This window comes from Leptodactylus fuscus, chromosome 2, assembly GCF_031893055.1.
Source record: "Leptodactylus fuscus isolate aLepFus1 chromosome 2, aLepFus1.hap2, whole genome shotgun sequence".
NCBI lineage: Eukaryota > Metazoa > Chordata > Amphibia > Anura > Leptodactylidae > Leptodactylus > Leptodactylus fuscus.
Window position 1 is genome coordinate 236,744,147 of NC_134266.1, and position 27,126 is coordinate 236,771,272.

General features: G+C 43.8%; 2 protein-coding genes across 2 annotated transcripts in view; one reads left to right on the forward strand and one right to left on the reverse strand.

The window, feature by feature from the left end:
* ATF1 (activating transcription factor 1) overlaps window positions 1-8,752 on the forward strand; it is a 25,098-nt gene extending 16,346 nt beyond the window's left edge. The window contains exons 2-8 of the mRNA XM_075265893.1: window positions 2,608-2,709; window positions 4,499-4,627; window positions 4,735-4,835; window positions 5,396-5,511; window positions 5,681-5,860; window positions 5,942-6,101; window positions 7,676-8,752. Of these exons, the coding sequence (XP_075121994.1) occupies window positions 2,614-2,709; window positions 4,499-4,627; window positions 4,735-4,835; window positions 5,396-5,511; window positions 5,681-5,860; window positions 5,942-6,101; window positions 7,676-7,820 (927 nt within the window). The 5' untranslated portion in view covers window positions 2,608-2,613 and the 3' untranslated portion in view covers window positions 7,821-8,752. The remainder of the gene's footprint in view (window positions 1-2,607; window positions 2,710-4,498; window positions 4,628-4,734; window positions 4,836-5,395; window positions 5,512-5,680; window positions 5,861-5,941; window positions 6,102-7,675) is intronic.
* TMPRSS12 (transmembrane serine protease 12) lies at window positions 8,121-25,314 on the reverse strand. The gene is made up of 7 exons (XM_075266422.1): window positions 25,244-25,314; window positions 24,941-25,092; window positions 22,061-22,256; window positions 20,104-20,369; window positions 14,800-14,942; window positions 12,472-12,652; window positions 8,121-8,203 (listed from the first exon to the last, which is right to left on the reverse strand). The coding sequence occupies exons 1-7, from the start codon at window positions 25,312-25,314 to the stop codon at window positions 8,121-8,123; spliced, it is 1,092 nt and encodes a 363-aa protein (XP_075122523.1).
* Window positions 25,315-27,126: the final 1,812 nt, after the last annotated feature.

Here is a 27,126-nt window from a genome sequence, read left to right on the forward strand (position 1 = left end):
ACCTTGTACCCATTTTTAGTAGTGGAATAGTTTATTTAGCGGAGGGGCCTGGTAAAGACTGCTACCTCTGCAACTCCTTGTCACTGTCCTGGTGCCCATGAGTTTATTAGAAACTCTGTGGTAGTGCAGGGAGGCATTATCATCTTTTTGGATGACTTTCCCAATCCTCTCCACTAGAGTTCTGATTGTACTTCACACACAAGGGCTCGTCTCTGCACATTTGCTTGGCATATTACAACATATTTGTGACTGCCGCCCTTTTACTTGTGACGGCTCACATGATGTCCTCCTCTGTGGTTCTCTTCCAATGGACATTGCAGGGGGGAGTGTAATATTTCCTAGACCAGTGACTTGTCCATTTAAGCACAAGCCAGTTAAGTCCCAGCGGCTACTTGAGCTTTACTTGCTATCCTTTACTCTTTGGCCTTTGTTTGCTTGTCATTTAGAAGCCATCTGTATAGTTGCAGTAGCCCTATTTATTTGCAATGGGTCTATATCTGTCCCCTTAATTGGGCTTCAATACGGTTTACACTAAATGACACACTGTGTATATACCATCTTTATTTTTAGACCATGTAGAATGGTAAGTTAGATATTAATCCCTGGGCCCTGCCAGTGCCGGCTGTATATTATCAGTGCAGTCTCCAGGGCTAGATAGGCTGAAGGGCAAAATCACCAAAAAGCCCACAGATCCTTCACCCAGGAACTGTTCAGCCTCACATTGGTACTCCTGGGGTAAGAGGATGGCCTGCACTGTGGTGTTTGTCTCTTCTGGGGGGGTATATACACTGGATGCTGGTATTGGGCGGTATTCTGCGCTGCATTGTGGTATTTGGCGTTGCTACAGGTATGATATGTGCTGTACTTTGGTGTTTGGTTGCCCCTGGTGAGGGTATTGTGTACAGAGAGCTTTATTTGGCCCTCCAGGGTAGGATTTCTTTGGGGATCAGGCCCTAGTGTAGATACAAACCTTGAGCTTGTAGTTTTTATACTTTCTGCCTTACTGTAGTTCTGAATTTGTTAATTATAAGTTATGGCCTCTGGTAATTATACATGTCGGTGCTTCAAGTCTTCTCATGAGACATAAGCATAACTAAACTTTTATATCTTTTTATTTCAAATCCAAAAATAAATAAAATCCACATTCTGTCCCTCCTGTTTTTATCCTTTATAATGTTCTTGTTGCTGGCAGGATATGGGTGAGCAGGCTCCTGGGTAAGGCCGGGTCCACATCTACCATTCTGGGATTCTGTCCCCATTCTACTTGAAAAATGTGGAGAGAAAAGTCCTGCCTGCTTCAAGTAGAAATCGCCTGACCCCACTATAGTCTATGGGATCCGCAGATTTCCTTTTTTCGGGTCCCCAAGCAGACCCGAAGAACAGAAACCCTATTGCCATAGTGTGAACCTAGCGTGATCTAGAAAGGCTGAGGCTGGGGGTCACTACCAACAGTTATATCTCTGGCATTGTAACACCTAGAACCATGCTCCTGGTGTCTTATAAAGGAGATTCTCAGATGTCGATACAGACCCCATAGTAAGGTAGAACTGCAATTTATAATCTTCTATTTCATATGACACCAAAACAGTTTTAGGTTATATTGTTTGAAATGTAACAAAGTTGAAAAGCCCCCCCCCCCCCCCCCTCCCCTAAGCATCTCTGTATTGTACAAGAGCCCACCCTCCAGTACTCCAAAGGTGAAGAACTGAGGAGCAGGAAAGAATAAAAGTAGGACAAAGTGGATTTCACCAGTTACAGTATATCCTGGCAGGAGATTGAAAGTTTAAGTGGATAGCCTGTGACCTCTTATAATGGGGGGAACAGCAGCAGGTACAAGAGAGTGCACTCCAGGGGTCCCAGGTCTGCCATACTGTCCAACTTCTCTTAGGGCTAGTTCACACGGGAATTCTGCGTGTGCACATTGTCGTGGCTGCCGCGTCAGGATGCCAGTGCACGCCTTTCCACTCCGGATTAGGCCCAAATGCATGGGCCTAGGCCGGAGGGAGTGTCGCGAGGCGGACACCGCGGATGAATCAGCCGCAGAATCCGCCTGAAGAAAGGGCAGCTCTCTTCTTTTTTCCGTGAGCGGGAACAAACCGCTAGCAGAAAAAAAAGAACGCTAGCAGTCTACATAGACCTCTATTGTGAGGGGGCGGATTTTGAGGTGGATTCGGTGTCAAAATCCAACCCTCTTTCCCCATGTGAACTAGTCCTTACACCCTCTTTCAGACAGGACTCTCACTATACCTGCTCTCCTCATATATGCGCTTTGGCTACTTACTCCCCTAAGTTTGTTTTAGGTTTTTATACCTTTTTCTTTCCACCCCTCGCTGTATGTCTCTGCTGTCTCTAATGTTACTACAATATTTCTGTTTTATACCTGAATTTCTTCGTAGACTTGTACTGCGATTGTCGCACTGCTTCTTATGTTTCCTGTTACTGCAATCCTTCTATGAAAACTTCTGAGAGTGCAGCTGCTGAATGGGATCAGCCATCAGGCCTAGCTTGTTCTTGATGCTTTTTACTATAATCTTGTAGTTTAATAGTAAATGTCTTGTTGGTAATTCTTGAGAAGTCTAAAAACGTTCTCCCTTTTGTCTGCCGCAGCTTATTATGGAAGAGGTTTCTAAGAAATCGGACACTTCAGACACTGTACAGACTATTTCATTTCCAGCTTCTGTTTTCCAAGCATCACAACTGGGCCAACAGGTAAGAAGACCCTCTTATGTCTTATCATCACCTAATATTTGGCAGTAAGATCTTTGGCATTATTATGTTGTCTGATATATGGCTGACATATTGATAACATTGGAGATGACTTCCTCGATTTAATTTCATTCAGGATTTCTTCTTTACGATAAAACTTCCTCATTGTTTTTTAAAGGGAGTATAATATTTAAGAAAAAAAAAATTAAAAAAATCATTTTTTTTCCCATTATAGTATATGTAAGCTACCACTATAATCAGAACACCCCTTTGTCCAAACAAAGACCACTTTTTTGAGCAAATTTTTTAGTGGGAGCCCCTTCAAAAAGACCACACATTGGACTTACATACACTGTAAAACCAATATGGACACCGCTCTACGCTGTGTCGCATCACTGGACTTGTAGCAAGCAAGAACAAGGAGAGAACAGTCACAGCATCACACGGGACAGTCCATGTCATAGTCATGGCAATCTACCACTGAGGTGTTGAGCATACCAATTTTACCAGGAAAGGTCACGAAAGGGATGGCTTTTATGTACATCCCACTCTAAAATGGGCATTGAAGAGGTTGTTCGGGCAAAATAAATATTTTTAAAATTTTCCTGGGGAGGTGAAAAAAAAACAAAAAACAGACTGTCCTTTTTTCCTGGAGCCCTGTCCTTCTGCTGGGCTGTTTTCTCAAAGTGAGCGCTCGCGGCTGTGACATCCCGATTCCCTTCCAATCAACGGCCTCAGGAAGAGACCCTGGGACGTCACATATAGTGAGGCCACATGCACTTGGACTCAGAGGTCACATGTGATTGCAACTTCCACCGAAAGACAACAATAGGCTAGTGGCGAGGCATCAGAGCACCAGGGAAATGGTTTTGTTTTGTTTTTTCTTCCCTGGCTTGTGTAAAATATATAAATTTTTTGTCTGCACAACCTTTTTAAAGTTGGATTTTGGCCTATGAAATATCATTGTTAAAGCTCGCAGTGAAGGGGGAATATGGAAAGGCAAACCGTGTAGGTAAGCGAGGGAAACCATCCTAGGAACCAGGAATGAAAGGGCTAGCCAAGCTGGGGTCTAAGAGGCGGTCTTTTACAGAGGACCAACATTTAAAGGGATATCGTGCTGGCAACTAGGAACGTGAGCCATGCTGGGGACCAAGAATGATGGGACTGTGTTGAACTAGGAAATGTCAACAGAGGACTAGAAGTGAATTAAGCACCCTTTATTGTTATGCATGTGGCTTGGAGTGACTTGTGTACAGCACCATGGCTGTTTTATTAGTCCCTGTCAAGCTCTGGTTCTGTGTGATATACTGATGCATTGCCTGGCTCTATGTAATATGCTGAAGTATAAAATACAACATTTTTGGCTCTTTTAACATTGTTCAGGACTGTGCATATATATGGCCCACATATACACTGCATAAGTGGTATATAGACATAACCTGGGGTGGTTTGCACTTTTGTGCGGTAATAACGTATAAGTTATGTGTAATACTGTAGACTACACTTCCCCCATCCCCTGGAGTTTCCACTGTCCTAACTGGCCACCCACCATATTTATCACTCTCTTGTACACAGGAGCCCCAGCAACAGTGAAAACAGCCACATCTCTGTAACATTTACTTGCCCACCTGACCCCATCCGTATGATCAGCAGTCTGCATAGTTTCCTGCTAAGATGGCGCTAATAGTCATAGACTTGTACAATGGCACCTCGCACATAAATCTGACTTTTTGCTGTAAATCTGTTCTATGTATTTTCATGTTATATCTCATACTGCATCATTCTCTTTCAGATGGCACTAAGAGGTACATCTACGCCATTGACTGTTGTACTACCTGGGGAGCAGCAGGTCCAAGTACAAGGTGTTATCCAGAGCGCTCAGTCCTCTGTGATACACTCTCCTCAAGTTGCCGCATCGCAGGTAATTTTCTACATATGGTTGGTGTTAGCAGGTTGTACGCTCACAGACAGAACCCTTTCCTGCTATACCTTGTTGCTTTGATAGTGATTTGTTTGCTTTTTTTGTAGGCCTCATCACTATCAGATAGTGAAGACTCTCAGGACTCATCTGACAGCATTGATTCCTCCAGAAAGGCACGTGGTATTTTAGCTCGTCGACCTTCCTACAGGTAAATTAATGTCTATTCTGAGAATGACGTGGTAACTAAATTATCACTATGGTGTCTTGTTTCTCAGAATCCTAGAACTAGACCGTGACTTTCTGTGATGGGAATTTCCCTTTATTGACAGGAACAGATGCTAGATGTCCATTAGGCTCCCCCCATAATAAGTCAATAATGTCCATTAGGCTCTATTCACACAGCTGCATCTAAAAACAAGCGCTATCACTGGGGCTAGTCTCACAACAGTTGTTTTAGCAGGCCATCATACTATAGGTCATGTCCTGTTTTTTGCCTGTTTATTGGGATCACTCAATAGACAGAAGTCTGTGAGAAGCAGTGCCCCACAGATGCAAATTGGCCATGATAAGTGTCCATTTTACCTTACTGTCTTCTGAATAGAACCTTAGGCAGTCGATCCAGCAGAACCACAATGCACATGTGAACAGAGTCTTACTAATAACGCTTCCTATTCCGTGTACTGACTTTCCTGTCAGTCATTGCTCTTTTATGGACAGGTATTAGTCTTATAAATTATGTGGTTTTAATGTTGCTGATATTTTCTTAAGGCAAATCTTGAAGGATCTCTCTTCTGAAGACACTGGAAAGCGGAATGAAGAGGGAGCTGGAGTATCTGCTACGCCTACCACCACCACCATATACCAGACCAGCACTGGGCAGTATGGTGAGTCCTAGTATGGTGCTTCAGTACCAAAACCTTCAATGTCTCATATAATAGTCATTTGCAATAGTTTATCTGTGTTGGTTTGTGAAAGTCTTATTTCTTAATCCTTATTTCAGCCCAGTAAAGTAATGCCATGTGAATTATATCATTATTGTCATTCCCCCCCCAGTAACCATTGGACCTAATGGAACCTTCCAGCTCGCTACTGGGGCAGATGGAGTACAAGGGTTACAGACGTTAGCAATGGCCAATGCTAGTAGCAGCCAGCCAGGAGCAACTATACTACAGTATGCACAGACTTCAGATGGCCAGCAGATTCTTGTACCTGGCAACCAAGTGGTTGTACAGAGTAAGTACTTGTATTTCCTATTCAGCTAATCTGAGATTCCTTGTCTATGTGCCCTGTGTGATAATTCCCTATGTGTTTCAGCTGCTTCAGGAGATATGCAGACTTATCAGATCCGTACCACTTCAACCACCACCTCACTACCACAAACTGTGGTAATGACCTCACCCGTTACGCTGGCTTGTCCCCCAACAAAGACAGATGACCCACAGCTGAAGCGTGAAATAAGATTAATGAAAAACAGGTAAGAAATGCTACATTGTGTTCAAGGGTAGTGATGAGCAGCTTCTTAGAGGTTGTCTAGGAACTGGAGCAACCGCTGTGGAGGCTGGGGGACTTGTAAAATAAAAAAAAAATAAAGCACCTGCTGATGATGGTGGCTGTTTGGTTTTGCATTGGTGCCCGCATTCCAGATGTGCACAGCCTCACATGACCACTGAGACCAATCAGCAGCCTTAACAGCCAATGGAGAGGAAGCCAAGACATCGATCTTACACGTCCACTGTTCCTTGCCAATGGCTGTTGAGGACGCCGTTTGGTCTCATGCCAATGCCTGGATGCCAAATGGACACTGGCGTTGGACAACAGAGCACCAGGGACTGGTGAGTGTTTTATTTTACACTTCCCAGGCTTCCATATCGGTTGCTTTAATTGCTGGACAAACACTTTAAACTGTGATGTCCACTGACTGTTCTCATAGTTCTCACCTCTTGTTAAAGAAGGCCGGATAAGGGCGGGTTCACATCTGCACCCCGGTCTCCACTTTTAGGTTTCCATCTTCTGCCGACAGGAGACGGAAACCTGGCAGACATTGACCGACCTGTGAGCGTTTTGTCATCTCCGTGACGAAACGTGTTTTTTTTTTTTTTAACCGGACACAAAGTCCTGCATGTCACACTTTGTGTCAGGTTAAAAAAAAAAAAAACTATTTCGCCGCAGAGACCACAAAACGCCCAAGGGCGAGGACAACACGGTTGCTCAGTGGTTAGCGCTGGAGTCCTGGGTTCAAATCCCGCCAGAAACAATATCTGCAAGGAGGTAATATGTTCTCCCCGTATTTGTGTGGATTTCCTCCCATTCTACAAAGACATACTGATGGGGGCTTTCAATCTACATAAAAAACAAAAAGAAAACGTTCACTGCCGGACACTTTCCAAACCCATTCATTTGATGGGTTTGAAAAGTGACTGCCGGTTTCCGTCTCCTATCCCATTTCTCAGGCAGAAGATGGAAACCTAAAAGCGGAGACCGGGGTGCAGATGTGAACCCGCCCTTACGCATCTTGGTGTATTACAGCACTAATGGTCTGGATGATTTTTCACATGATATAATTGATGCCCTATGATCAGGAAATTTAGTAAAACAACTTTGTGCAAGAATTTTGGTTCAGTTTACAAAAAAAAAAAAACTGGCCTTGTGCCAATTTTGTGTGTTTTAGACACTTTTTGCACCTCATGAAACTTAGAAAAGTGTAGAGAAGATATTGTCTTTTACAGAAAAGGAGGTGTATGTTAAAATACAGCTGATTGAATCAAAAGTTGGCAAATTAGGGATGACGTGTCACATTACTGGAGTTCCGACCACTGTGATTTGGAGGATGGAATGAAGGTTCCCTTGCATCCTCCCTGTGTGACCAGCACCTCATTCAGTGCTCAGAGATTGCAGTCCCAGTAGCCCCACGGTGAGCGGAGTGCAGGTCACACAAGAGCACTGGTACATTACGCACAGGAACGATGCAAAGGGAACTTCTGGTCTCCCGTTCTCCTGATTTTATTTTTTTTTTTCCCTCTGTTTTTAACTTGTGTCGTTCACTTTTAGGGAGGCCGCTAGAGAATGTCGAAGAAAGAAGAAAGAATACGTCAAATGCTTGGAAAACAGAGTCGCCGTTCTTGAAAATCAAAATAAAACGTTAATCGAAGAGTTAAAGACTTTAAAAGATTTGTACTGCCATAAAGCAGTGTAAATCACTTTTGGTATCCGTACACTTGTTTTAGATGAGTTGTTTTTTTTTGTTTTGTTTTTTTTATACCAAAATTTTCTAAATTTTACAAGAGGCCACAGATGACGCCTTTTTTACCTAGTTTTCACACGCTAATAAACCGAGAATAAGATACAACATGCCACTGACATGTGCAGTGTGTGAGCATTTGATGAATATTACTTGTACGCAGAATATACCGGTCATTGGTAATGGTGCCTAGTCATTAGGAAGGATCACGGTAGTTTTCAGGCTTGGCCTATCTGTGGCGCTCTAAACAAATGACTAAAAAGTCTGAGCCAGTCGCTGGCAGATCACATCGGGGCTATAAGTCCCACATTCGTAAGCCATGGTTGTTCCAGGCTGTACTGGTAATAACACAGACAACAGAGATTTCACAATGGAACATATTTTCATATGTAACAGGTTTTTTTTTTTTTTTTTTTTTTATTAATTCCAGGTATATTTTTATGTAATTTGTATGTACATATTTTACCTCCTTTCATTTACCTTCAATTACAGGTTAAGGCTTTCTTTGCTCAGAAAAAAAAAGTATAATTTTCCAGTAAAATGCTTATTTCAGCCGGTAATAGTGTAATTATGTTGTTTGTGGTGTTTCCTTTATGATATATCCATCAGGGTTTAAAGGGGAATTTCTGACTTTAATTCCTAAATTTAATAGCCAGACCATGCTAAGCATTGATCCAGTTTACTTTAGGTTGGTAATGGAGTGGCCTGGAAGGAAACGACAAGGTCATGAAATGTATTCGGATATTTGGCTATTAGGTGTGATCCACATTTCTATAAATAAATGATGTGTGATTATTTACTTGGTGTCTATTTGCTTATGTCTGTTAGTTAGGACTCGTTCATTTGTACAGTAGGTACAGGAAATGACCTCATGTATTGGTCAGTCACTGTTCACACTTGAAGTCTCTTGACTGCATAACAAGCATGGCGCCATCCATCGTATAGTGTCTGTGCTTGGTACTGCATCTTGGCCACTTTCATTTGAATGGGACAGAGTTGCATCATGGTCATGTGACCACTGAACATAACATCACTTGACTTGAATAGAGGAAGCAGCGCTCACCTGGTCTCTTTCTGGTGTCAGACATAAGGATATACCATCAATGTCATAGTGTCAGAGAACTCTTATTTGGCTGAGGCGCCACGTAGAAAAACACAGCAAAGAAACGCTGTAGAAAAATACACGTGGCAGAAATGCATTATGTTTTTTTTATTTCCACAGAATTTTTCCTTTGTGGACTTCCTGCCCTTCTGATACCTGTACAGAAAACACATGAGTTCCTGCAGGTATAATTCACACGCTGCGATTTTCAAAAATACCAGTGCAAAAATTTTTTATTTTTTTTTCCCCTGCAATTTATGGATGGCATTAGCCAGAATCCCATTCACTTTGCAGGTACTGTAGGTACAGTGGTTTTGCAATGTGGGGCTTCAGCCTTATAGGGTTTTTCCAGGCTAAAAATAAGATAAGACATCAATATGAGATCAGTGAGGTTATGACACCCGGCAACCCCATCAATCAGAAGAGAATAGAGCATGAAGCAGACAGCGCTGTTCACTGTGTAGTGGTGGATAGGAGTCATTGCAGCTTAGTTCTCATTCAAATGCATGGAAGCTATTCTGCAATACAATGCTGGGCAGCTACACAGGGAACAGAGCTATCTGCTTCCTGCTCCATTCTCTGTGTTTCAGCTCTTTTTGGTGATACTAATGACCCATCCTTGGTATTTTCAGCCTGAAAAATCAATTGAAGACTACACTTAAAGGGATCCTATCACTCAGACATGATTTTTTCTAAGTACCACATCAGAATAGCCTTAAGAAAGGCTATTCGTCTCCTACCTTTCGTCGTCTTCTCCGTGCTGCTGTTCACCTACAATCCCATTTCTTGTCTGTATGCTAATGAGCTCTCTTGCAGCATTAGGGGTGGGCCCCAGCGCTCAGACAGCATTGGGGGCGTCCCCAATGCTGTGAGAAAAATTTCTCCAGCGCCACCTCCTCTTCTTCAGCAGCGTCATCTTCAGCCTCTTCTTCCGGCCGTGGCTTGTAACTTCTAAGGCCTAGGGCAGAGCAGACTGCGCATGCCCACAGGTCACAAGAAAATGGCCGCTTGCACAGTATTGCAAGTGGCCATTTTCTGTTTGAGCACTGGAGCCCGCCCCCAGTGCTGTGATAGAGCTCATTAGCATACCGGGATTGTAGGCGAACGGCAGTGTGGAGAAGACAACGAAAGGTAGGAGACAAATAGTCTTTCTTAAGGCTATTCTGATGTGGTACTTAGAAAAAATCATGTCTGAGTGATAGGATCCCTTTAAATATGCTCATGTGAATGAGGTCTTACTAAGATCTAGGGCAACAGAGATTGTCCAGTCTTCTAGTAAATAAAGCAAACTGCGACAGAGGCTATATGCTCTAATATACTCTGTGTAGCGAATTCACTCTCTACAGGGGCCCTCAGGGACCACAGCCACATTGCATGAAGAGTTTTTCTTGTATCCAGCACCACATACATAGGAGTCTGTCTCCATACTTTCCTAATGATGTATCACTGCAGTCTATAAAAGGTCCTTCCGATAGCTCAATCTGTGCAGGGCGTACAATACTGTTTTGCAAGTGTTTATTAAATAAACTTTACAGTAAAGCTGATGACGACATTTAGCCAGAAAACAATTCAATTCTGCTGTAAACATCCTAAAATCGGATACAGTAAATAATTCTGTGTAACTCTTATGTTCCCCTTTTTCTTATTCTTTCGTGTGTAAAATTTAGTTTAAAATTGTGAAATAAGACAAGAATGTTTTTTGTGTTTGAGCAGCTTCATCTGGATTTAGTACTTTAACAATAAAATCTAATACAGGTACAATGTGTTCAGGTATATTCCTCCAGTAGCTTTCTCTGTATAGGTCTACCGAAGTCTTTCTTCTATATGAATATAGATGGTTCTTTCCAAATTCTCCTATTAACTTGTGAAGTAACCATTGTGGCTGGTTGGTTACTGCTTGAGGCCTGCACCACACACCTCTTTATGGTGGATCAGAGCTCAGCTACTCTACACGGACTCCCATGTCTTCAGTCATTGGGATAAATAATGAAAGCCTTCAAAACAAAGGTATGACATTGAAGTACTGTAAAAATCCTTGCACCCCAGTGCACCCATTATCTCCTGTTGGGTTGCCATCCTTCAATACTGTCCCAATGCAGCCACCATGTGATTGGCATTGTGACATGGCGACTAGGTGACCTACAAGGAGTTCTGAGTGAGGATATTATACATTTGCATAGTATTATATACAATATCAACCCAAAAAGAATGAACAGAAAACCATTTTAAGTTAAAAGCCTATTCCAATAACAAGTGAGAGAGTCTAAATGGTTGGACCCCATCTATGAATTGAATGGAGTCTCACTGTCTCTATAACAGGGGTAGGGAACCTTTGGCTCTCCAGCTGCTGTGAAACTACAACTCCCAGCATGCTCCATTCACTTCCATGGGAGTTCCCAGAACAGCAGAGCCAGTATGCATGCTGGGAGTTGTAGTTTTGCAACAGCTGGAGAGCCGAAGGTCCCCTAACTCTGCTCTATAGGATACTTCACTGCAGACTCTGGCTAAAGTCAGTCAAAAGAAAAATCCTGCAAGGACTTTTCAGTTTAAAACCAGTGGACCTGGGAATGGTGTCCGCAGGTAACTGCTTTGTAAGTGGACAGGCTCTCCGTCTTTTGGGTCCCCATGCGGACCAGATCGACAGCCGATTGCTAGTGTGAACCTAGTGTCAGTTGTGTCTATTGTCACTTTATAGTCTGTGGTACTGATAAGGATAACCAGGTACTGTATTAGAGACGAATAGATTGACCGTACAATTGCCCCTCTATTCCGCTGCTCATGGTTAGGGGAGGTGTCACATGGGACTCATGTTCTGGCATTCAGTTGGGGGTCTCAGTGTACCCTATTTCATGGTTGTTACATATCCAGTCATAACTTTTAATAACCAGAATAACCCTTTAGGTATATAAACAAGCTTATCTTGTGGGACCTGTATCACCTGGCCCTTGGGCAATAAGGTAGGGCTATGCTACTGACTGATGTTAAAGAAGACCTTTCACCACCTCTCTAGCTACTAATTCTGTCATAGTTTTTGGGGGGGGTTTTTTCCCTCTAGCCCTGACTGTTACAGAGCAAAGATTGTTGATGGTTTCAGCACAATTATGCAATTTACTGTCAGGTGGGTGGTGAAATGGAAAGACAGGGACCACACACCTGACAGTAGAAAGCGTAACTGTGCTGAAACTAACAGCAATGATTGCTTGGGAATGATGAGGGCTAGAAAAAAAAAAAATCCAACTGAGCCAGAATCGGCGTGTACTAAAAGATGCAAAAAGTTGGTGGAGGTGGTAAAAAGTCCTCTAAGTATTGAGTGACAGCTGCAGTCTCTGGGCAATTGGTAAAACTGCTATTGCTGCAAAATCAAAAAAATCAGAGTGGTCCTGATCTTATTGCCTTAGGTCCGTGTGATTCTCGGTCCTGCTACAATTCATGTAGATTAATGTAAAACAACTAACATTCCAATTGCTTGTATAAGGCAAAGCCATCCTGTATCGTGGATCCCACCATCTATATGACTTCTGACCGCTTCCATTTGCAATGCCATCCAGCTGGTATAACGTTCCACCCGTGTGTAGACTCCAGGATAATTGGCCTCAGCACAGCCATAGCCAAAGCTAGTGATGCCCAACTGGTAGAAGCTCATGCTCTCTGCCACGTAACACACAAAAGGTCCTCCGCTATCTCCCTAGGGTATGACAGTGAATGAAAGATGGTTAGACTAAATTCAGCGCCTCTCACAGTACTCGCTGAGGTTCAGTTCATATCACAGTATATAGAGAATTCCAGGCGGCCTTCCACCTCAGATTCCTGTGTAAATGTTCTGCCTCTGCAGATACAGCTTTAGTATAATATGACCTGCTTTTACATGCACCTTTGTGGGTTACCTATAATTGATATTGATTAATTTTTAGGTATAGGTTTTTATTATTTTAATACTTTTGCCCCATTTATTTTGTTTTTAAGGATTTGTTTCTACATAGCCATCTTCTAAGAACAATGGAGGGGATTCATCAAATGCAACTAAAGATAACTTACCACCTCTTCTAATATAAAAAAAAAATTGCGCAAATTTATCAAATAGTTGCAATTGTTTGATGAATGTGGCGCTATTAATAATAAATGATAAAGATACAAGGATGGTCTAACATAGTTTATCGTTATTTATTGCTTGGTGCAACTCCTCTGGTATGGAGAATTTTTAGGCGTAGTGCATGTATAATGTAACTTTGCAGAGTTCTCCACCGGGGTCAGGCTGGAGCGATTTTACACCTAGAAATGCAACCTTTCTATTAGGCTAGACTGCAAGAGCTGTAAGCCGGCCTTGTACATGTATGGGTGCTCTGCCATAAAGCCCGTGACCAAGTACTTTACATTTATGACGCTTGGTCATTAAGGGATTAAAGAGGATCTGTCACCAAATACAAAATGCTAAATAATAAGCGTCATCTGATTCTTGCAGCTCCCCTGAACAATCTGGTGGTTTTCTTTTTAAAATCCTTCCACCCTTTCAATAGGTATGACCCCTGGAAGGTTATATGTAAACTGATTCTCCATGCGGGTGGGAGACTTTTATTTTCTCAGAAAAAAAACAAGGTTACCACCTACATAGCTCACAACTGTCCCGGATCTGGTGGGACAGTCCTGATTTTACACTATTGTCCCGGGTAGCTTAGGGTTTTTCTTTCTATGCCCCTGAAATGTTTTTCTGATAAACTTTACCCCATCCACCGGCTCATGGAGGGGAACATTATAATGTGGGGGCACATAATATTAGGGTGACTGTAGGAGGATTATACTGTGTGGGGGCACAAAGAGAAATGGATGAGAATGGGCGGAGTCAACATAGAAGTGGGTGGAGCAAAATATGCCACAGCACACATAGCAAATGATGTATGGCATTTAGTACTTGCTGATGGATACTAAAATTTGCGGCGTTGTACAGTACTTGCAAAGTGGATGGGATTCATGCCCACTTTGCGGAAAAAAGCCGGAGGCTTTCCTATAGAGGAAAACTCAGTGAACTATCTGTTGAAAGCGCTGCAGGAAGAACCTCAATGTGTTCACGTTGTGGTTCTTCCCGCAGCGCTTTAGCGCTGTCTTTCTGCCCAGTGGGGCCTTAGCCGAAGGCTGAGGGCCCGTGTTGTAGAAGCAGACAGCTGTGGACACTGTGTAGTTGTTAGGCTGGGTTCACACAGGGTTTTTTGGACTGGATTTTGACGCAGGAATCCGTCTCAGAGTCCAGTTCAAAAAACACCTCCCTCGGCTAGCGTGACTATCGTGGAATTGGATTAGGCTCAAATGAATGGGCCTAGTTGGGAGGGGGTGTTTCGCCACGGAAGTCCGCGGCTGATTCAGTTGCAGAATCGGCGGCAAGAAAGGACAGCTTGCTTCTTTTTTGTGCAAGTGGGAAGAAACCGCTTACGGAAAAAGGATTTGAACGGCCCCCATTGGAAGGCGTTTTTTTTAAAAAAACCAAATTCTGAGGCAAATTCCGCGTCAAAATCCAGTCCAAAAATCCTGTGTGAACCCGGCCTTACTGCAGCTCGGCTCACTTTGAGGTGATATAAGATAAACTGTTGTGATCTTTCGATTGCTGCTTACACAAGTCTACAATCTATGGCAACACTGAACATTTCCTAAACCAGCATCTTGAGCCTAATCTGAACTAAAATTAAGTACAAATTTCTCTAGAAGTGGGGGTGGGTGAGCATTTTCTTATTTAAGGCTTCAATCCTCTTCTGAGCCCGTATGATGCAGTGAGACAGACATTAATAAACGTAACTTGACATCTGTTTGCTTTTTCGGCACCTGATCTCAGCACATCCTCCTTACCTGGCATGTGTCGACTCCTCCATCCTCAAAGCCAGCGCAAATCATATTGTCAGTAAGAATCCCATTGTACCATCCACTACTGTTACACAGTGAAGTAGGAATCAGATCTATTTCTGCCTCTTGCAACATATCTGAGATTTTGCCTGCAAATAAACAATAATTCATTTATTTCGGCAATATTCAGCACTATCGGGCTCCTTGCCTTGAAATTTGTGTCCAGAATTCCACAAAAGAATCTGCTTTTCAGGATCAGCACCTCGTATGTCCATGAACGATAGGGTAATGCTATTTATCTGTATTCATATCACACAGAATGAGCTTCAATATCAGGTACAACAAACGCTAACAAAAATCAAGTGCTCTATCTTAAAATAAAATAAAAAAAATTCTACTTGTGAGCAACCCCTCTTGGGACTCATTGGGAAATGGTTGTAGGTCGGGGGGCTCGCAGTCAGGCCATTAGTTACTGTGGTAGTAGTTTAGCTTTCTGCAAGTTTATGGCTACCTGTTTGTTTGCAGGTATTTCAACCCCTTCACTTTGCTGCAGCACAAAGATTACAGAGGGCACCAGTGGAAAATAAGCACTTCATCCTACAGATTACAGGAACATCACCCCATGGGTTCCCTTTAATTCATGGCAACCCAGAAAATATTTCGGGCTCAGATTTGCATCCTGAATTGTATATCTAAATGACACAAACTATATACTTGTCACTAAACTGCCCCAGCCCTTACTCAGACCACAACTCACCTGTAGAAAGCCATACTAGTCCTTCTTCCTGCTCATGATTAAATTAATTTTATTGGTTGGGACTACAGAAGTGTATGTAACCATGTGAGTAATCCCTGTTCTATAATAATCTACTGCAGCTCCATGATTGAGTATATACAGTGTATAGCACTGGTGAAACACAAGCAATGAAGAATCATGGTGCCCTCTAGTGGTAGGCATTAAATAGGCAGAGGGAAAAGAAATTCTCAATTCATAAATTACAAGTGCAAAGTGTCTACTGAAAAGAGTGAGCCAAGTCGGGGACTCAGTTTATCTATGGACTGCATTAATAAAATAAATCATCATGTACCACAAAAGTATAAGATAAAGCTAAGATATGGAAAGCTTTACGTATAATATATTGGTAAGAATAGTGGTATGGTGTGACATTGGCATTATGGTGTGACATTGGCATTATGGGGTGGATCAAGAATTCAGATGGGTGGACATGGGAGAATGGTAGCTAATACTGCTCCCCTTATATCAATACATGAAGGAAACCAAAAGTATAATATAAAAACATATAAAGACAGCCACACAGTTGATCTCTTACGTTACAACCAAGTGTAACCCGAAAAGACATAAAAGACAACGAAAAAATAAATGAAGTCATTAAAGAAATATTTTTCTATGACTTTTATTGGGGTTTTTTTGTCTTCTGTGGTAAGAAATCACGCTGCAGCAGTTTAATCAACTGCAGAAGTTCGGGTTAACAAGATCCATGGGAATCCAACAATCAGGACCCTCACAGATCAGCTGTTTAAAGCAACAGTAGCACACCCTGAGAGCCAATTCCACTTCCCAGTCCATGTATGTCACATTCATGCCTCAAATGAACGGGCTGAACTGCAAGCACAGCTGCTGTAAAAAATACTGATGAGGTAGAAGCGCTCACCAAAATACTGCAGCCTCTTCAAACAGCTTTTTAGGTATTGGCCCTGGTGATGGACCCTGGCTGATCTTTCATTGATGACTTATACTAAGGATAAGGATAGGGCATCAATTATTTCGACTTGAAAACCCCTTTAGGCTAAAGCCTCAGGGTGCGGAAACACAGCTTTTTTTGTTGCTGATTGTATTCCAGTTTTTTCGAGCCAAAACCAGAAGTGGATTGAGCAGAAGGTAGAAGTATAAGAGTATGTTCAAACAAAGAGTTTTTTGAAGGATTTTGACGCGGAATCCACCTGCAAAAACGTCTCCCATTCATTTCAATTGGAGTCACTCATTTTTTTTTTCCCGGTAGCGATTTTTTTTCAGCTGGCAGGAAAAAGAAGCGATATGCCCTATCTTCCCACGGATTCTGCGGCTCGAGACACACTCCTGCTTAGGCCCATTCATTCAAGCCTAATCAGGAGCGGGATGCCGTGACGGAATGCTGATGCACTGCATTGGCATCCCATTGTGGCTAGCCGCGCGGAAAAGTCACATGGCAGAAAAGGTTTTTGCTGTGTGAACTTACCGTAAGAACTTCCTATATACAGTTAGGGCCAGAAATATTTGGACAGTGACACAAGTTTTGTTATTTTAGCTGTTTACTAAAACATGTTCAGAAATACAATTATATATATAATATGGGCTGAAAGTGCACACTCCCAGCTGAAATATGAGAGTTTCCACATCCAAATCGGAGAAAGGGTTTAGGAATCATAGCTCTGTAATGCATAGCCTCCTCTTTTTCAAGGGACCAAAAGTAATTGGACAATGGACTCTAAGGGCTGCAATTAACTCTGAAGGCGTTTCCCTCGTAAACCTGTAATCAATGAAGTAGTTAAAAGGTCTGGGGTTGATTCCAGGTGTGTGGTTTTGCATTTGGAAGCTGTTGCTGTGACCAGAAAACATGCGGTCAAAGGAACTCTCAATTGAGGTGAGGCAGAACATCCTGAGGCTGAAAAAAAAGAAAAAATCCATCAGAGAGATAGCAGACATGCTTGGAGTAGCAAAATCAACAGTCGGGTACATTCTAAGAAAAAAGGAATTGACTGGTGAGCTTGGGAACTCAAAAAGGCCTGGGCGTCCACGGATAACAACAGTGGTGGATGATCGCCGCATACTTTCTTTGGTCAAGAAGAACCCGTTCACAACATCAACTGAAGTCCAGAACACTCTCAGTGAAGTAGGTGTATCTGTCTCTAAGTCAACAGTAAAGAGAAGACTCCATGAAAGTAAATACAAAGGGTTCACATCTAGATGCAAACCATTCATCAATTCCAAAAATAGACAGGCCAGAGTTAAATTTGCTGAAAAACACCTCAAGAAGCCAGCTCAGTTCTGGAAAAGTATTCTATGGACAGATGAGACAAAGATCAACCTGTACCAGAATGATGGGAAGAAAAAAGTTTGGAGAAGTAAGGGAACGGCACATGATCCAAGGCACACCACATCCTCTGTAAAACATGGTGGAGGCAACGTGATGGCATGGGCATGCATGGCTTTCAATGGCACTGGGTCACTTGTGTTTATTGATGACATAATAGCAGACAAGAGTAGCCGGATGAATTCTGAAGTGTACCGGGATATACTTTCAGCCTAGATTCAGCCAAATGCTGCCAAGTTGATCGGACGGCGCTTCATAGTACAGATGGACAATGACCCCAAGCATACAGCCAAAGCTACCCAGGAGTTCATGAGTGCAAAAAAGTGGAACATTCTGCAATGGCCAAGTCAATCACCAGATCTTAACCCAATTGAGCATGCATTTCACTTGCTCAAATCCAGACTTAAGGCGGAAAGACCCACAAACAAGCAAGACCTGAAGGCTGCGGCTGTAAAGGCCTGGCAAAGCATTAAGAAGGAGGAAACCCAGCGTTTGGTGATGTCCATGGGTTCCAGACTTAAGGCAGTGATTGCCTCCAAAGGATTCGCAACAAAATATTGAAAATAAAAAATATTTTGTTTGGGTTATGTTTATTTGTCCAATTACTTTTGAGCTCCTAAAATGTGGAGTGTTTGTAAAGAAATGTGTACAATTCCTACATTTTCTATCAGATATTTTTGTTCAACCCTTCAAATTAAACGTTACAATCTGCACTTGAATTCTGTTGTAGAGGTTTCATTTCAAAACCAATGTGGTGGCATGCAGAGCCCAACTCGCGAAAATTGTGTCACTGTCCAAATATTTCTGGCCCTAACTGTATGTGCTGCGTTTATGTTGTGCTGCGTTTCTGTTGTGTTTCCCCAACGTGGGCCTTAGGCTTAATTAGGAACTTTCATGTTTTCGGGCACATGCGGTTTTATATAGCTCTTCACTGTCAGAAGGGTGTTTCTGACAGTCTAGCTGGAAACGCCCCTCCTGACAGTCTGTCCGTAACGCTATACTGTCAGAGGGGGCACCTTTTCTAACTCTAGGACCTCCTTTCTATGAACTGATTCCCAGAACTGAACTGCATATTTCAGATGGAGCCGCACCAATGACTTATAAAGTGGATTATTACATCCCTGTCCCGTCAGTCCATAACTCCTTTAATACAAGACAATATCCTGCTGGCCTTAGAAGCAGCAGACTGACATTGTATGCTGAAATGTAAGCAATGATCTACAAGTATAACCAGGTCCTTCACCACCATTGACTCTCCCAGCTTTACTTCCTCTAAAAGAGAAAACAGGCAATTACATAGTCAATAAGAATCAATAAAGATGCAGATCTGTGAAGTTGCACCTATAACCCTATGGCATTGATCCAGGGAAAGGCAAGTTTATATAAGGCTACGTGCACATGAATGTCCATGTGCTAGCCTTGCTTTCCACAGAACATACGAATGAACCTGACCACAAAACTTACAGGAATAGGACCAGCCCTGAGTTTTGTGGTTTGGATCTGCAGCCCACACAACCCCATGAAAATCCCAGCCATGTACCTGGGGCCATACAAGTGTATGGGTCAGTGTATGTAGCACACTGTCAGAGCTGACACCAAGTGGTGAAGTAACTTATTACAGCCGGGCAATATGCCGGGAACAGCTGAAATAAAGTGCTAGTGTGATCAGTACAAAGAGAATGATATTCCTTCTATATTGTGTTGTATTGTATTGTGCCTGGGGTATCCTGGAGCCTCTGCCCCCTGACTAAGGCCTCATGCACAAGGCCAAGTGCAGGCCAAACGGGTTCCGATTAATTTCGATAGACTTCCACATAACAGAATAAGACCTGCTCCATAAATATAAGAACATGTTTCATGTTTTCTGGATTTACAATATCATTTATTCCAAGAACTGCTATCCAATACCAGGGATTTCTGTGGGAGGACCGGATTGGACCCCCTACCACCATATACTCCCTGTGCACATGGCACATACATACAGTTCATGTTGTCAAGGGGTTAGGTTTCTTCTTCTATCTACAGGTAAAGATGGACTCCGCAAGCTCTGAGTGCTGCAAATCATTCTGATGTAGGATTTAGGACATAGAACAAGGGACACATAGATATAGAATTTTTAGGTTTATACAATAACACATTAATAATGCAGAATGCCTTTTATGATCCTGAGCAATAAATTACATTTCCATCTATTTTCATAAGGAATACATGAGATTACCTCCAACCGATGTTGTCCCCCAGCCGGTTATGAAGCATTGTGCCAGTGGATCTACCTGTAGTGCCGGTGTTGCCAAACAGACTGGTAGGATATAATCTGTATATTTCACTGGATTTGCTAATTCCAACAAAGCAATATCATTATCCACAGTTCTGGAGTCAAAGTTTCTATGAATGATAATTTTTTTAATCTCCTTTATTTGTTTCGTGTTTTCTGGATTTACAATATCAGTTAGTCCAAGAACTGCTCTCCAATACCAGGGATTTCTGTGGGAGGAAGGATTGTGGTATTAGTATTGCCAGGGCTTATACATCTTCTCACCACTGAGTGGTCATGTAATAAACAATATTCCTGCAACTAAGGCCAGGTTCACACCAGCGCATGGTCTCCACTTTGTTCCCCATTCCGCTTTAAAAATGCGCAGAGAAGAGTCCTACAAATAGCACTTTTCTGCCGTTTTCAGGTGGAAATCAGACAGACCCCAAAAACCACGGCTTTTCGAGGGTAAACATTTTTTTAAGCAAATTAGGTTTCCCCAAGCCGACTCCTGAACGGAAATCCGAACGCAGGTTTGAACACAGCGTTAATGGGATTGCACCGACCCCGAAGTTGCAGTGACCATGACTCTGTGTTGCCAAAATATAAAGCACTGACTGATTTTTCTGTTGTAGGATTTCAATCTGATCCCATTCACTTATATTAGGGGCAACGTTGCAGGATAACACAGCGATCTTTGGACACGTGATGGCTGTTGCGTAGTCCTAGCCATACACAGGCTGTTCAGTCTATGCCTATCTATTATCTAATATTCTTCTATTTCTCACTTCTCTCCATGCAATGACTTCTTGCTGAGTCTGCCATACACTTGTGTTTATATACAGCAGCCAAGTGAACTGCAGGGCGAGGGGAGAGAGCAGCGGCCTAAACCAATGATGTGACAAGGATGTGTCTCGGACTACCTCAGGCCCCTGTAGGCACTGTAGCTGAGCTTTCTAACTCTGTAGTTAAGGCGTCTCTTGCTCGTGGTGTCTTGGGAGCAGTAGACGTGATGTAGTGACCTGCCTAACATTGTGCCAGACGCTCCCTGAAACCTCCAGGAGCAGAGACAGAGGAGAACGCTGCAGGGCAATGAGCTTTTTTATCCATTATATTGTGGGGGCACCAGGAGGGGACAATATAAATATTGTGGGGGCACCAGACATTACACTATGAGGGAAACTAGAGGAGAACATTATATTGTGAGGAAAACTGCAGGGGGACATTATACTGTGGGGGCATAATGAGAGGGATATTAAAATGTAGAGGCATACTGTGTAAGGCCACTATAGGGGTGTTATACTATGTAGGGGCTCAAAGGAACATGGGCTCAGCAAAACTTATTACTTTCTTACTATAAGCACTGCCCATGTTGTCCCTCTTTCAGTCCTTTGAAAGTTGGGAGGTCTGGTTTATGACTTATACTAAGGCCCTAAGATCCTAAATCATGGACAACCCTTTTAAGGAACTCCTTTCTTTTTCTATATCCTATCTAAAAATGTGGGATTATTTCTCAATATATACTGAGATTTCCTGCATTAAGTGATCTCTCCAGATATATACCTTGGCACATATACACCTCATCTCCGAGAGCCATTGTGCAGGACTCCTTACAACCATGGACAGGAGGGAGGTTCAGTACACTTATCTTATGATCGGTATAAAGAGGCCTTACTTGGAAGGACACATCTCACGCTGATTTTCTCAGCAGGTAGACTGCACTTAGATACAATAGAGGTATGTTCCCCAAACCACCAACAGACCCTACAATAGCAGATGAAGTGATTTACTAGAGATTTTGGTGGTGGAAGTATCCATAACAGGGCACCAAAGCAACTTGTCCTCCCTGACCACAGCAGCTTACAGATGAGCTTAGCAACATTCAGCTTGTGCTTTTATTCATCATCATCATAATACATACCGTCTTTCCTTGAAGCAGTGAGCAGCCGTCATCACCCATTTCTTGTGAATAAGAGATCCACCACACATGTGTCTATCGCCAAATCCAAAACTGAAATACTGAAGGCTAACCTGCCAAGGCCAGGCCCCTGGAAGTGCATCATGGCCGCCTATAATGCGGGATCCAAGTGTATCTATCAGTGGAGGCTTTCCACAGGCTGAAAAGATAAGAAGCTATTAGCAGACCGTAGTTGGATTAATACATAAGCTTTACAAGGTGCAGAACATCTCAAGAGATTCCATAACTGAACCTTCCAATCCATTGACTTCTTTGGGGCTGAAGTGAATGGAGTGCCGGTAATACAAGCATATTGACGCCCCATTCACAAGAAGGCTTTAGGAGCACTTGGGGCATCTTTTGATCATCCGCCTCAGGCAGCAGAGAGGCTAGCTTCACCACTGCTCACTGAGGCAAGCAAATGCAGCTGTGGAGGCATAGGCAGTACACAGATATCACCCGTGTTCAACCATGATGGTGTGCATCTAGCCTCACCCCGTGTCTTACTGTCTGTCATGACATAGCAGCTGTCTAGGTCAAGTTACCCTCGTTCCCACTGGCCAGTTATCATTCTGTATATTCTTCCTCTTGTGGGGATTTACACAGTTTAACCACTTTTTTTGTGAAGAGAATGTGGTAATACTAGAGATGCCACCTATGCCACTTACAATGGGGCCCCTGCAGAGAGAGGGCCCACTACAAGTTCATCTTGAATCTCCAATGGAATCAGATGAAGGCACCAGGACTTGTGTCAGCCATCACCAGATGAGGGTATAAGTATTCTTTGATACGGGCACCTGGTCCTTTACATAGGACAATACTTTTACCCCTTATAGACACAGCCAGTTTTGGCCTCTACGTTGCCAAAAGTTATTTCATAGCCTGGCCATTACAGCGTGAGCCTGGTTATCATAAAAACATATATGGGCAATGGCGGCAGTGGGGAAGACACCGTTAGAATCAGGTGGCCCTAACCAATCTATCTGTGGGGCTGGGTTGATATGCTGGGCTCTAGTGACAGATTCCCATTGAGTTTTCAGACGTGGATTTTGGACTTGGGAACTCTGCAAAATCCATGTAAAAATAACTCTGTGTGAACAAATCCTAAGGAGTTTAATAATAGTAGATGCTAGAACTGAGCGGCTAAAAGTAGGTGCTCATAGGCCGTCCGTGGGTGCAGGAGGTGGCGATACTGCGGCTATGGTGTTTATACCACCTCCTTTGACTGCTAGTATTAGACACAACCCTGTCTCTATGACAAACCAAGCGGGTTAGGGGTGCATTTAGGAGACGCGTATCTAGTCACAGTGACCACGCATCAAATACAGGCATGTTACTCTAGTTTCTCACTAGCATTGGGGTTTCCATTCTTCAGTCCTGCTTGGGGACCCGAAAAACAGAAATCCAATCTGGTTAACAATGAGGCTGTGGGAAGTCCCTGCCAGACCGCCCGGTAACCACTCCATTATACCACGAAACCCTTTTCTATATCGACCAGGCTACATGACAAGATCACCTCTCTCCTCTCAAGTCAGACTGGATACTGGACTATTTTGGATACCATTACTTTGTTCAATATTGGTGGCCACTTCTGAACCCCCTACAGCTCCCCTCTTCCTTGCCATAATGAGGTGACGAAAACCACAACTCATAATGTGGCCTCATGAGTGCTTTTTACTGACGCTAGGTTCACACCTGCGTTCACGGTCTCCGTTCTATGGTTTCCGTCTTCTGCATGCCAGAAGACGGAAACCATAGACCGGGTCCGGCCGTGCGCGGCGGTGAGCGTTTTATGCTCTCCGCCGCGAAACCGGATTTTTTTATCCGGACACAGAGTACTGCATGTCCGACTCTGTGTCCGGATTATAAAACCCGGTTTCGCGGCGGAGAGCGCAAAACGCTCACCGCCGCGCACGGACGGACAGCTTTCTCACCCATTCAAATGAATAGGTGAGAAGGTCTCCTGCAGGTTTCCATATCCTGCCTCTGTTTTAGGCAGGAAACGGAAACCTCAAGTATGGAGACCGGGCGCAGATGTGAACGAGCCCTGAGCCATGATGAGACTATATGACTGATATACATGTAGGTAACAATGCGCCCCCTGTTAGTGACTCCCTGTAAGTACTGCTTAGTATGTATCTTCATTCCTACTTTCATTTCCCAGCACTGCTGTCGCCCACAGTAACAGGGCTGCTCCGCTTAAAAAGGTGTCCATATCCTTCCTGAGTGGTAGGTGATGATGTAACGAGTGTCCAGCAGGCGGCGCTAAAGAAATAGCAATGACTGATATACTGCAGCCGGCCTCTGCTGGGACACAACCAACACCATGCTAAACCTTACTCCGCCCACAAACCCATAGAGACGACAAATACACCACAGCTTTATTTATTCTATCAAATGAACATAAATATTGAAATAAACTTGGACTTGTTGTAACATAAACAAACGCCATCTCCGTGTCCCTGGTTACACCTCCTTTTGACCTTTGTTGTCTTGGCAACCGCTGCCCAACAGCAGGCCTGTAGACCCTCCACTTGCTAACCATGGGATATGGAAAAACAATCCCGCCATGGAGGAGACAGTGTACCCCCCATCTTACACCTGGCTCTGACCAATCACATCCGCCAGCACTAACGCCCTTTCCAAACCGTCCTGGAGCCCAGAAAATCAGAGAGGAGGAGTTCTCTATTATCTCCCTCCAACTTGGTGTGGCGCACAGTGATCCCGCCCAAGGACCACCTGGTCAAAAGAAGTGTATGAAACCGCAGCATCCTCGTTAGAGATGGCGTCATTAAGCTGACTTCCCTCTGGGATAGGATAAGTGATGAATCCAACAAAATTTACTGGACTTCTTCTTGGGCACAAGCCCTAGAGGAGAGACCCGCATGTTGGGACATAGAGGCTCATCAAAGGGACTGGCCAACGTACCCAACTCCACTTCCATCATCACTTTCTCCCATCCCAGGGCGGTATTGGACAAAACAGACTTTAAATTGCTACAAAAGGAGGAAACCATCAACTCCTCGGAGGGAATAACAAAACCCTACACTAAAACTCTCTTCAATTAGCTCTGCCTTCTGCCTCCGCGGATACAACTCAAGCCACTGGCACAGCAGGCGCCCTCCCTGAGCTATCGGCAGTACTCACTTTGGCAGGCTGCTTAACTCTGCGCAACCATTTAAGCGCGGGGTGAGTCTCCCCACAAATTGAGCAATCATGCCTGAATTTGCAGGAGGAGAAAAACCTACAGTGCCTCTCATTATATAATCTGCAGGACCCTGTAGGTTTGTGCAAGACTGAACTGTGCCTGTGAACAGGGCCGGCTCCAGGTTTTTTTGGGCCCTTGGGCGACAGAGCCTCAGTGGGCCCCCTTGTAAAGGAGGCGGGGGAGTCGAGACACTGTGCGTCGCAGATGAAGTGAGTGATGTCATGCAGGAGTGTGGCGTCACCAACGCCATACCTCCCAATTTTTAAAGAGAAGAAAGAGGAGCAAAATGTGCGGCTCTGCGCGCCGCGGCAAATTTGGCTCCACCCACTTTTGTTGATTCCACCCATTCTCATTCATTTATCATGTGCTCCCACACAGTACAATCCTCCTACAGTCACCCGTAAATTATATGCCCCCCCTCCATCTCTCCCCCAGTTTCATATACACCCTTCCTTTGCCCCCAGTTTCATGTCCCCCCCTCCATCTCTGTCCCCAGTTTCATCACGTTCTCCCCCTTCATCTGCCCACAGTTTCATGTCCCCCGTCTCTGCCCCAGTGTCATGCTGTTCTCTCCCCACCCCCTTCATCTGCCCCAGTGTCATGCTGTTCTCTCCCCACCCCCTTCATCTGCCCCAGTGTCATGCGTTCCCCCCTCCCCTTCATTTGCCCCCCAGTTTCATTGGGCCCCCTCCATCTTTGTCCCCAGTTTCATGCCGTTCTCTCCCCACCACCTTCATGTTCTCCAGTGTCATGCCGTCCCCCCCCCTCCCTTTCATTTGCCCCCCAGTTTCATTGGGCCCCCTTCATTATGTTCCACCTTTATATTTAATACAAAACAAACACTTACACTCACCTTCCATCACTCACCTTCCATCACTCACCTTCCATCGATCCCCCGATGCTTCTCTCTCCAGTCACATACGCGATTAAAGCAGGAGCTGTGAGTTCAGCTCCTGCTTAGCTGCGGCCCGGCTTGCGTGTGTAGGCGTGATGACGTCATCGCGCCTACACACGCAAGCCGGGCCGGAGCTTTAAAGTAGGAGCTGAACTCACAGCTCCTGCTTTAATCGCGTATGTATTCCAGCTCATCGGCGGACGGACGCCGATGAGCTGAAATCGTGTCAGGCAAGTGCCGGGGGGCCCCCAGAGGCTCTGTGGGCCCCGGCACTTGCCCGACTATGCCGTGCGCTGACGCCGGCCCTGCCTGTGAATATCGGTATACAAACATGTCCAAGTTGGGGGTACACTTGGACATGGTCACCCTCCCCCGTGCTGAACCCATAGCTACCCCTCTGGCTCACACCATGGACCTGATATGATCGATCTGGCGACTCCACTTCTGCACTTGGCCCGTTCTATTTCTTAATAGACTAAGAAGTGTAAAAATAGATGAGCCGTCAATCAGATGGTATTTATTGGAAGACAAGCAGGATTTTGCTCTTATTCACTAATATGTTAAAAATCTATATGCCACCTACCAAACTGGGACTGTGATACCAAAATCTAACTTTTTTCAGATTACACAGCATACCGTATATAAAACCACAAGGCGTATTTTACTGTAGAAAGCTCAGGTATAGACAGGACAGGGATTGGGTGAAATGTAAACTTTATTCATAACTTTGTATGTGTTGTGTTTATTCTCTACCTCTATATTCTCATCTTTAAAATGAATCTTAAAGCATCAAGAAGATATGTTCATACAGTCCAGATTTATCGGTATTAGTAGGGAGGACGTTTTAGCTATGTCCTCTGTTATAGAAGTGCCACCCTGGGAGGACGTAGAGCTGTCGTCCTCGGCAAGAAAAAGGTTAAAGGTAGT

Coding starts and splice junctions, on each gene's coding strand:
- TMPRSS12 (XM_075266422.1), bottom strand. CDS start 25,314: ATGATTGCTCAATTTGTGGGGAGACTCACCCCGCGCTTAAATGGTTGC. Junction 22,257..24,940: donor TGTGCCCAAGAAGAAGTCCA/GTAAATTTTGTT, acceptor TTATCTTTTCAG/CCTGTGGAAAGCCTCCACTG. Junction 8,204..12,471: donor GGTCAGAAGTCATATAGATG/GTGGGATCCACG, acceptor TGTTATTACCAG/TACAGCCTGGAACAACCATG.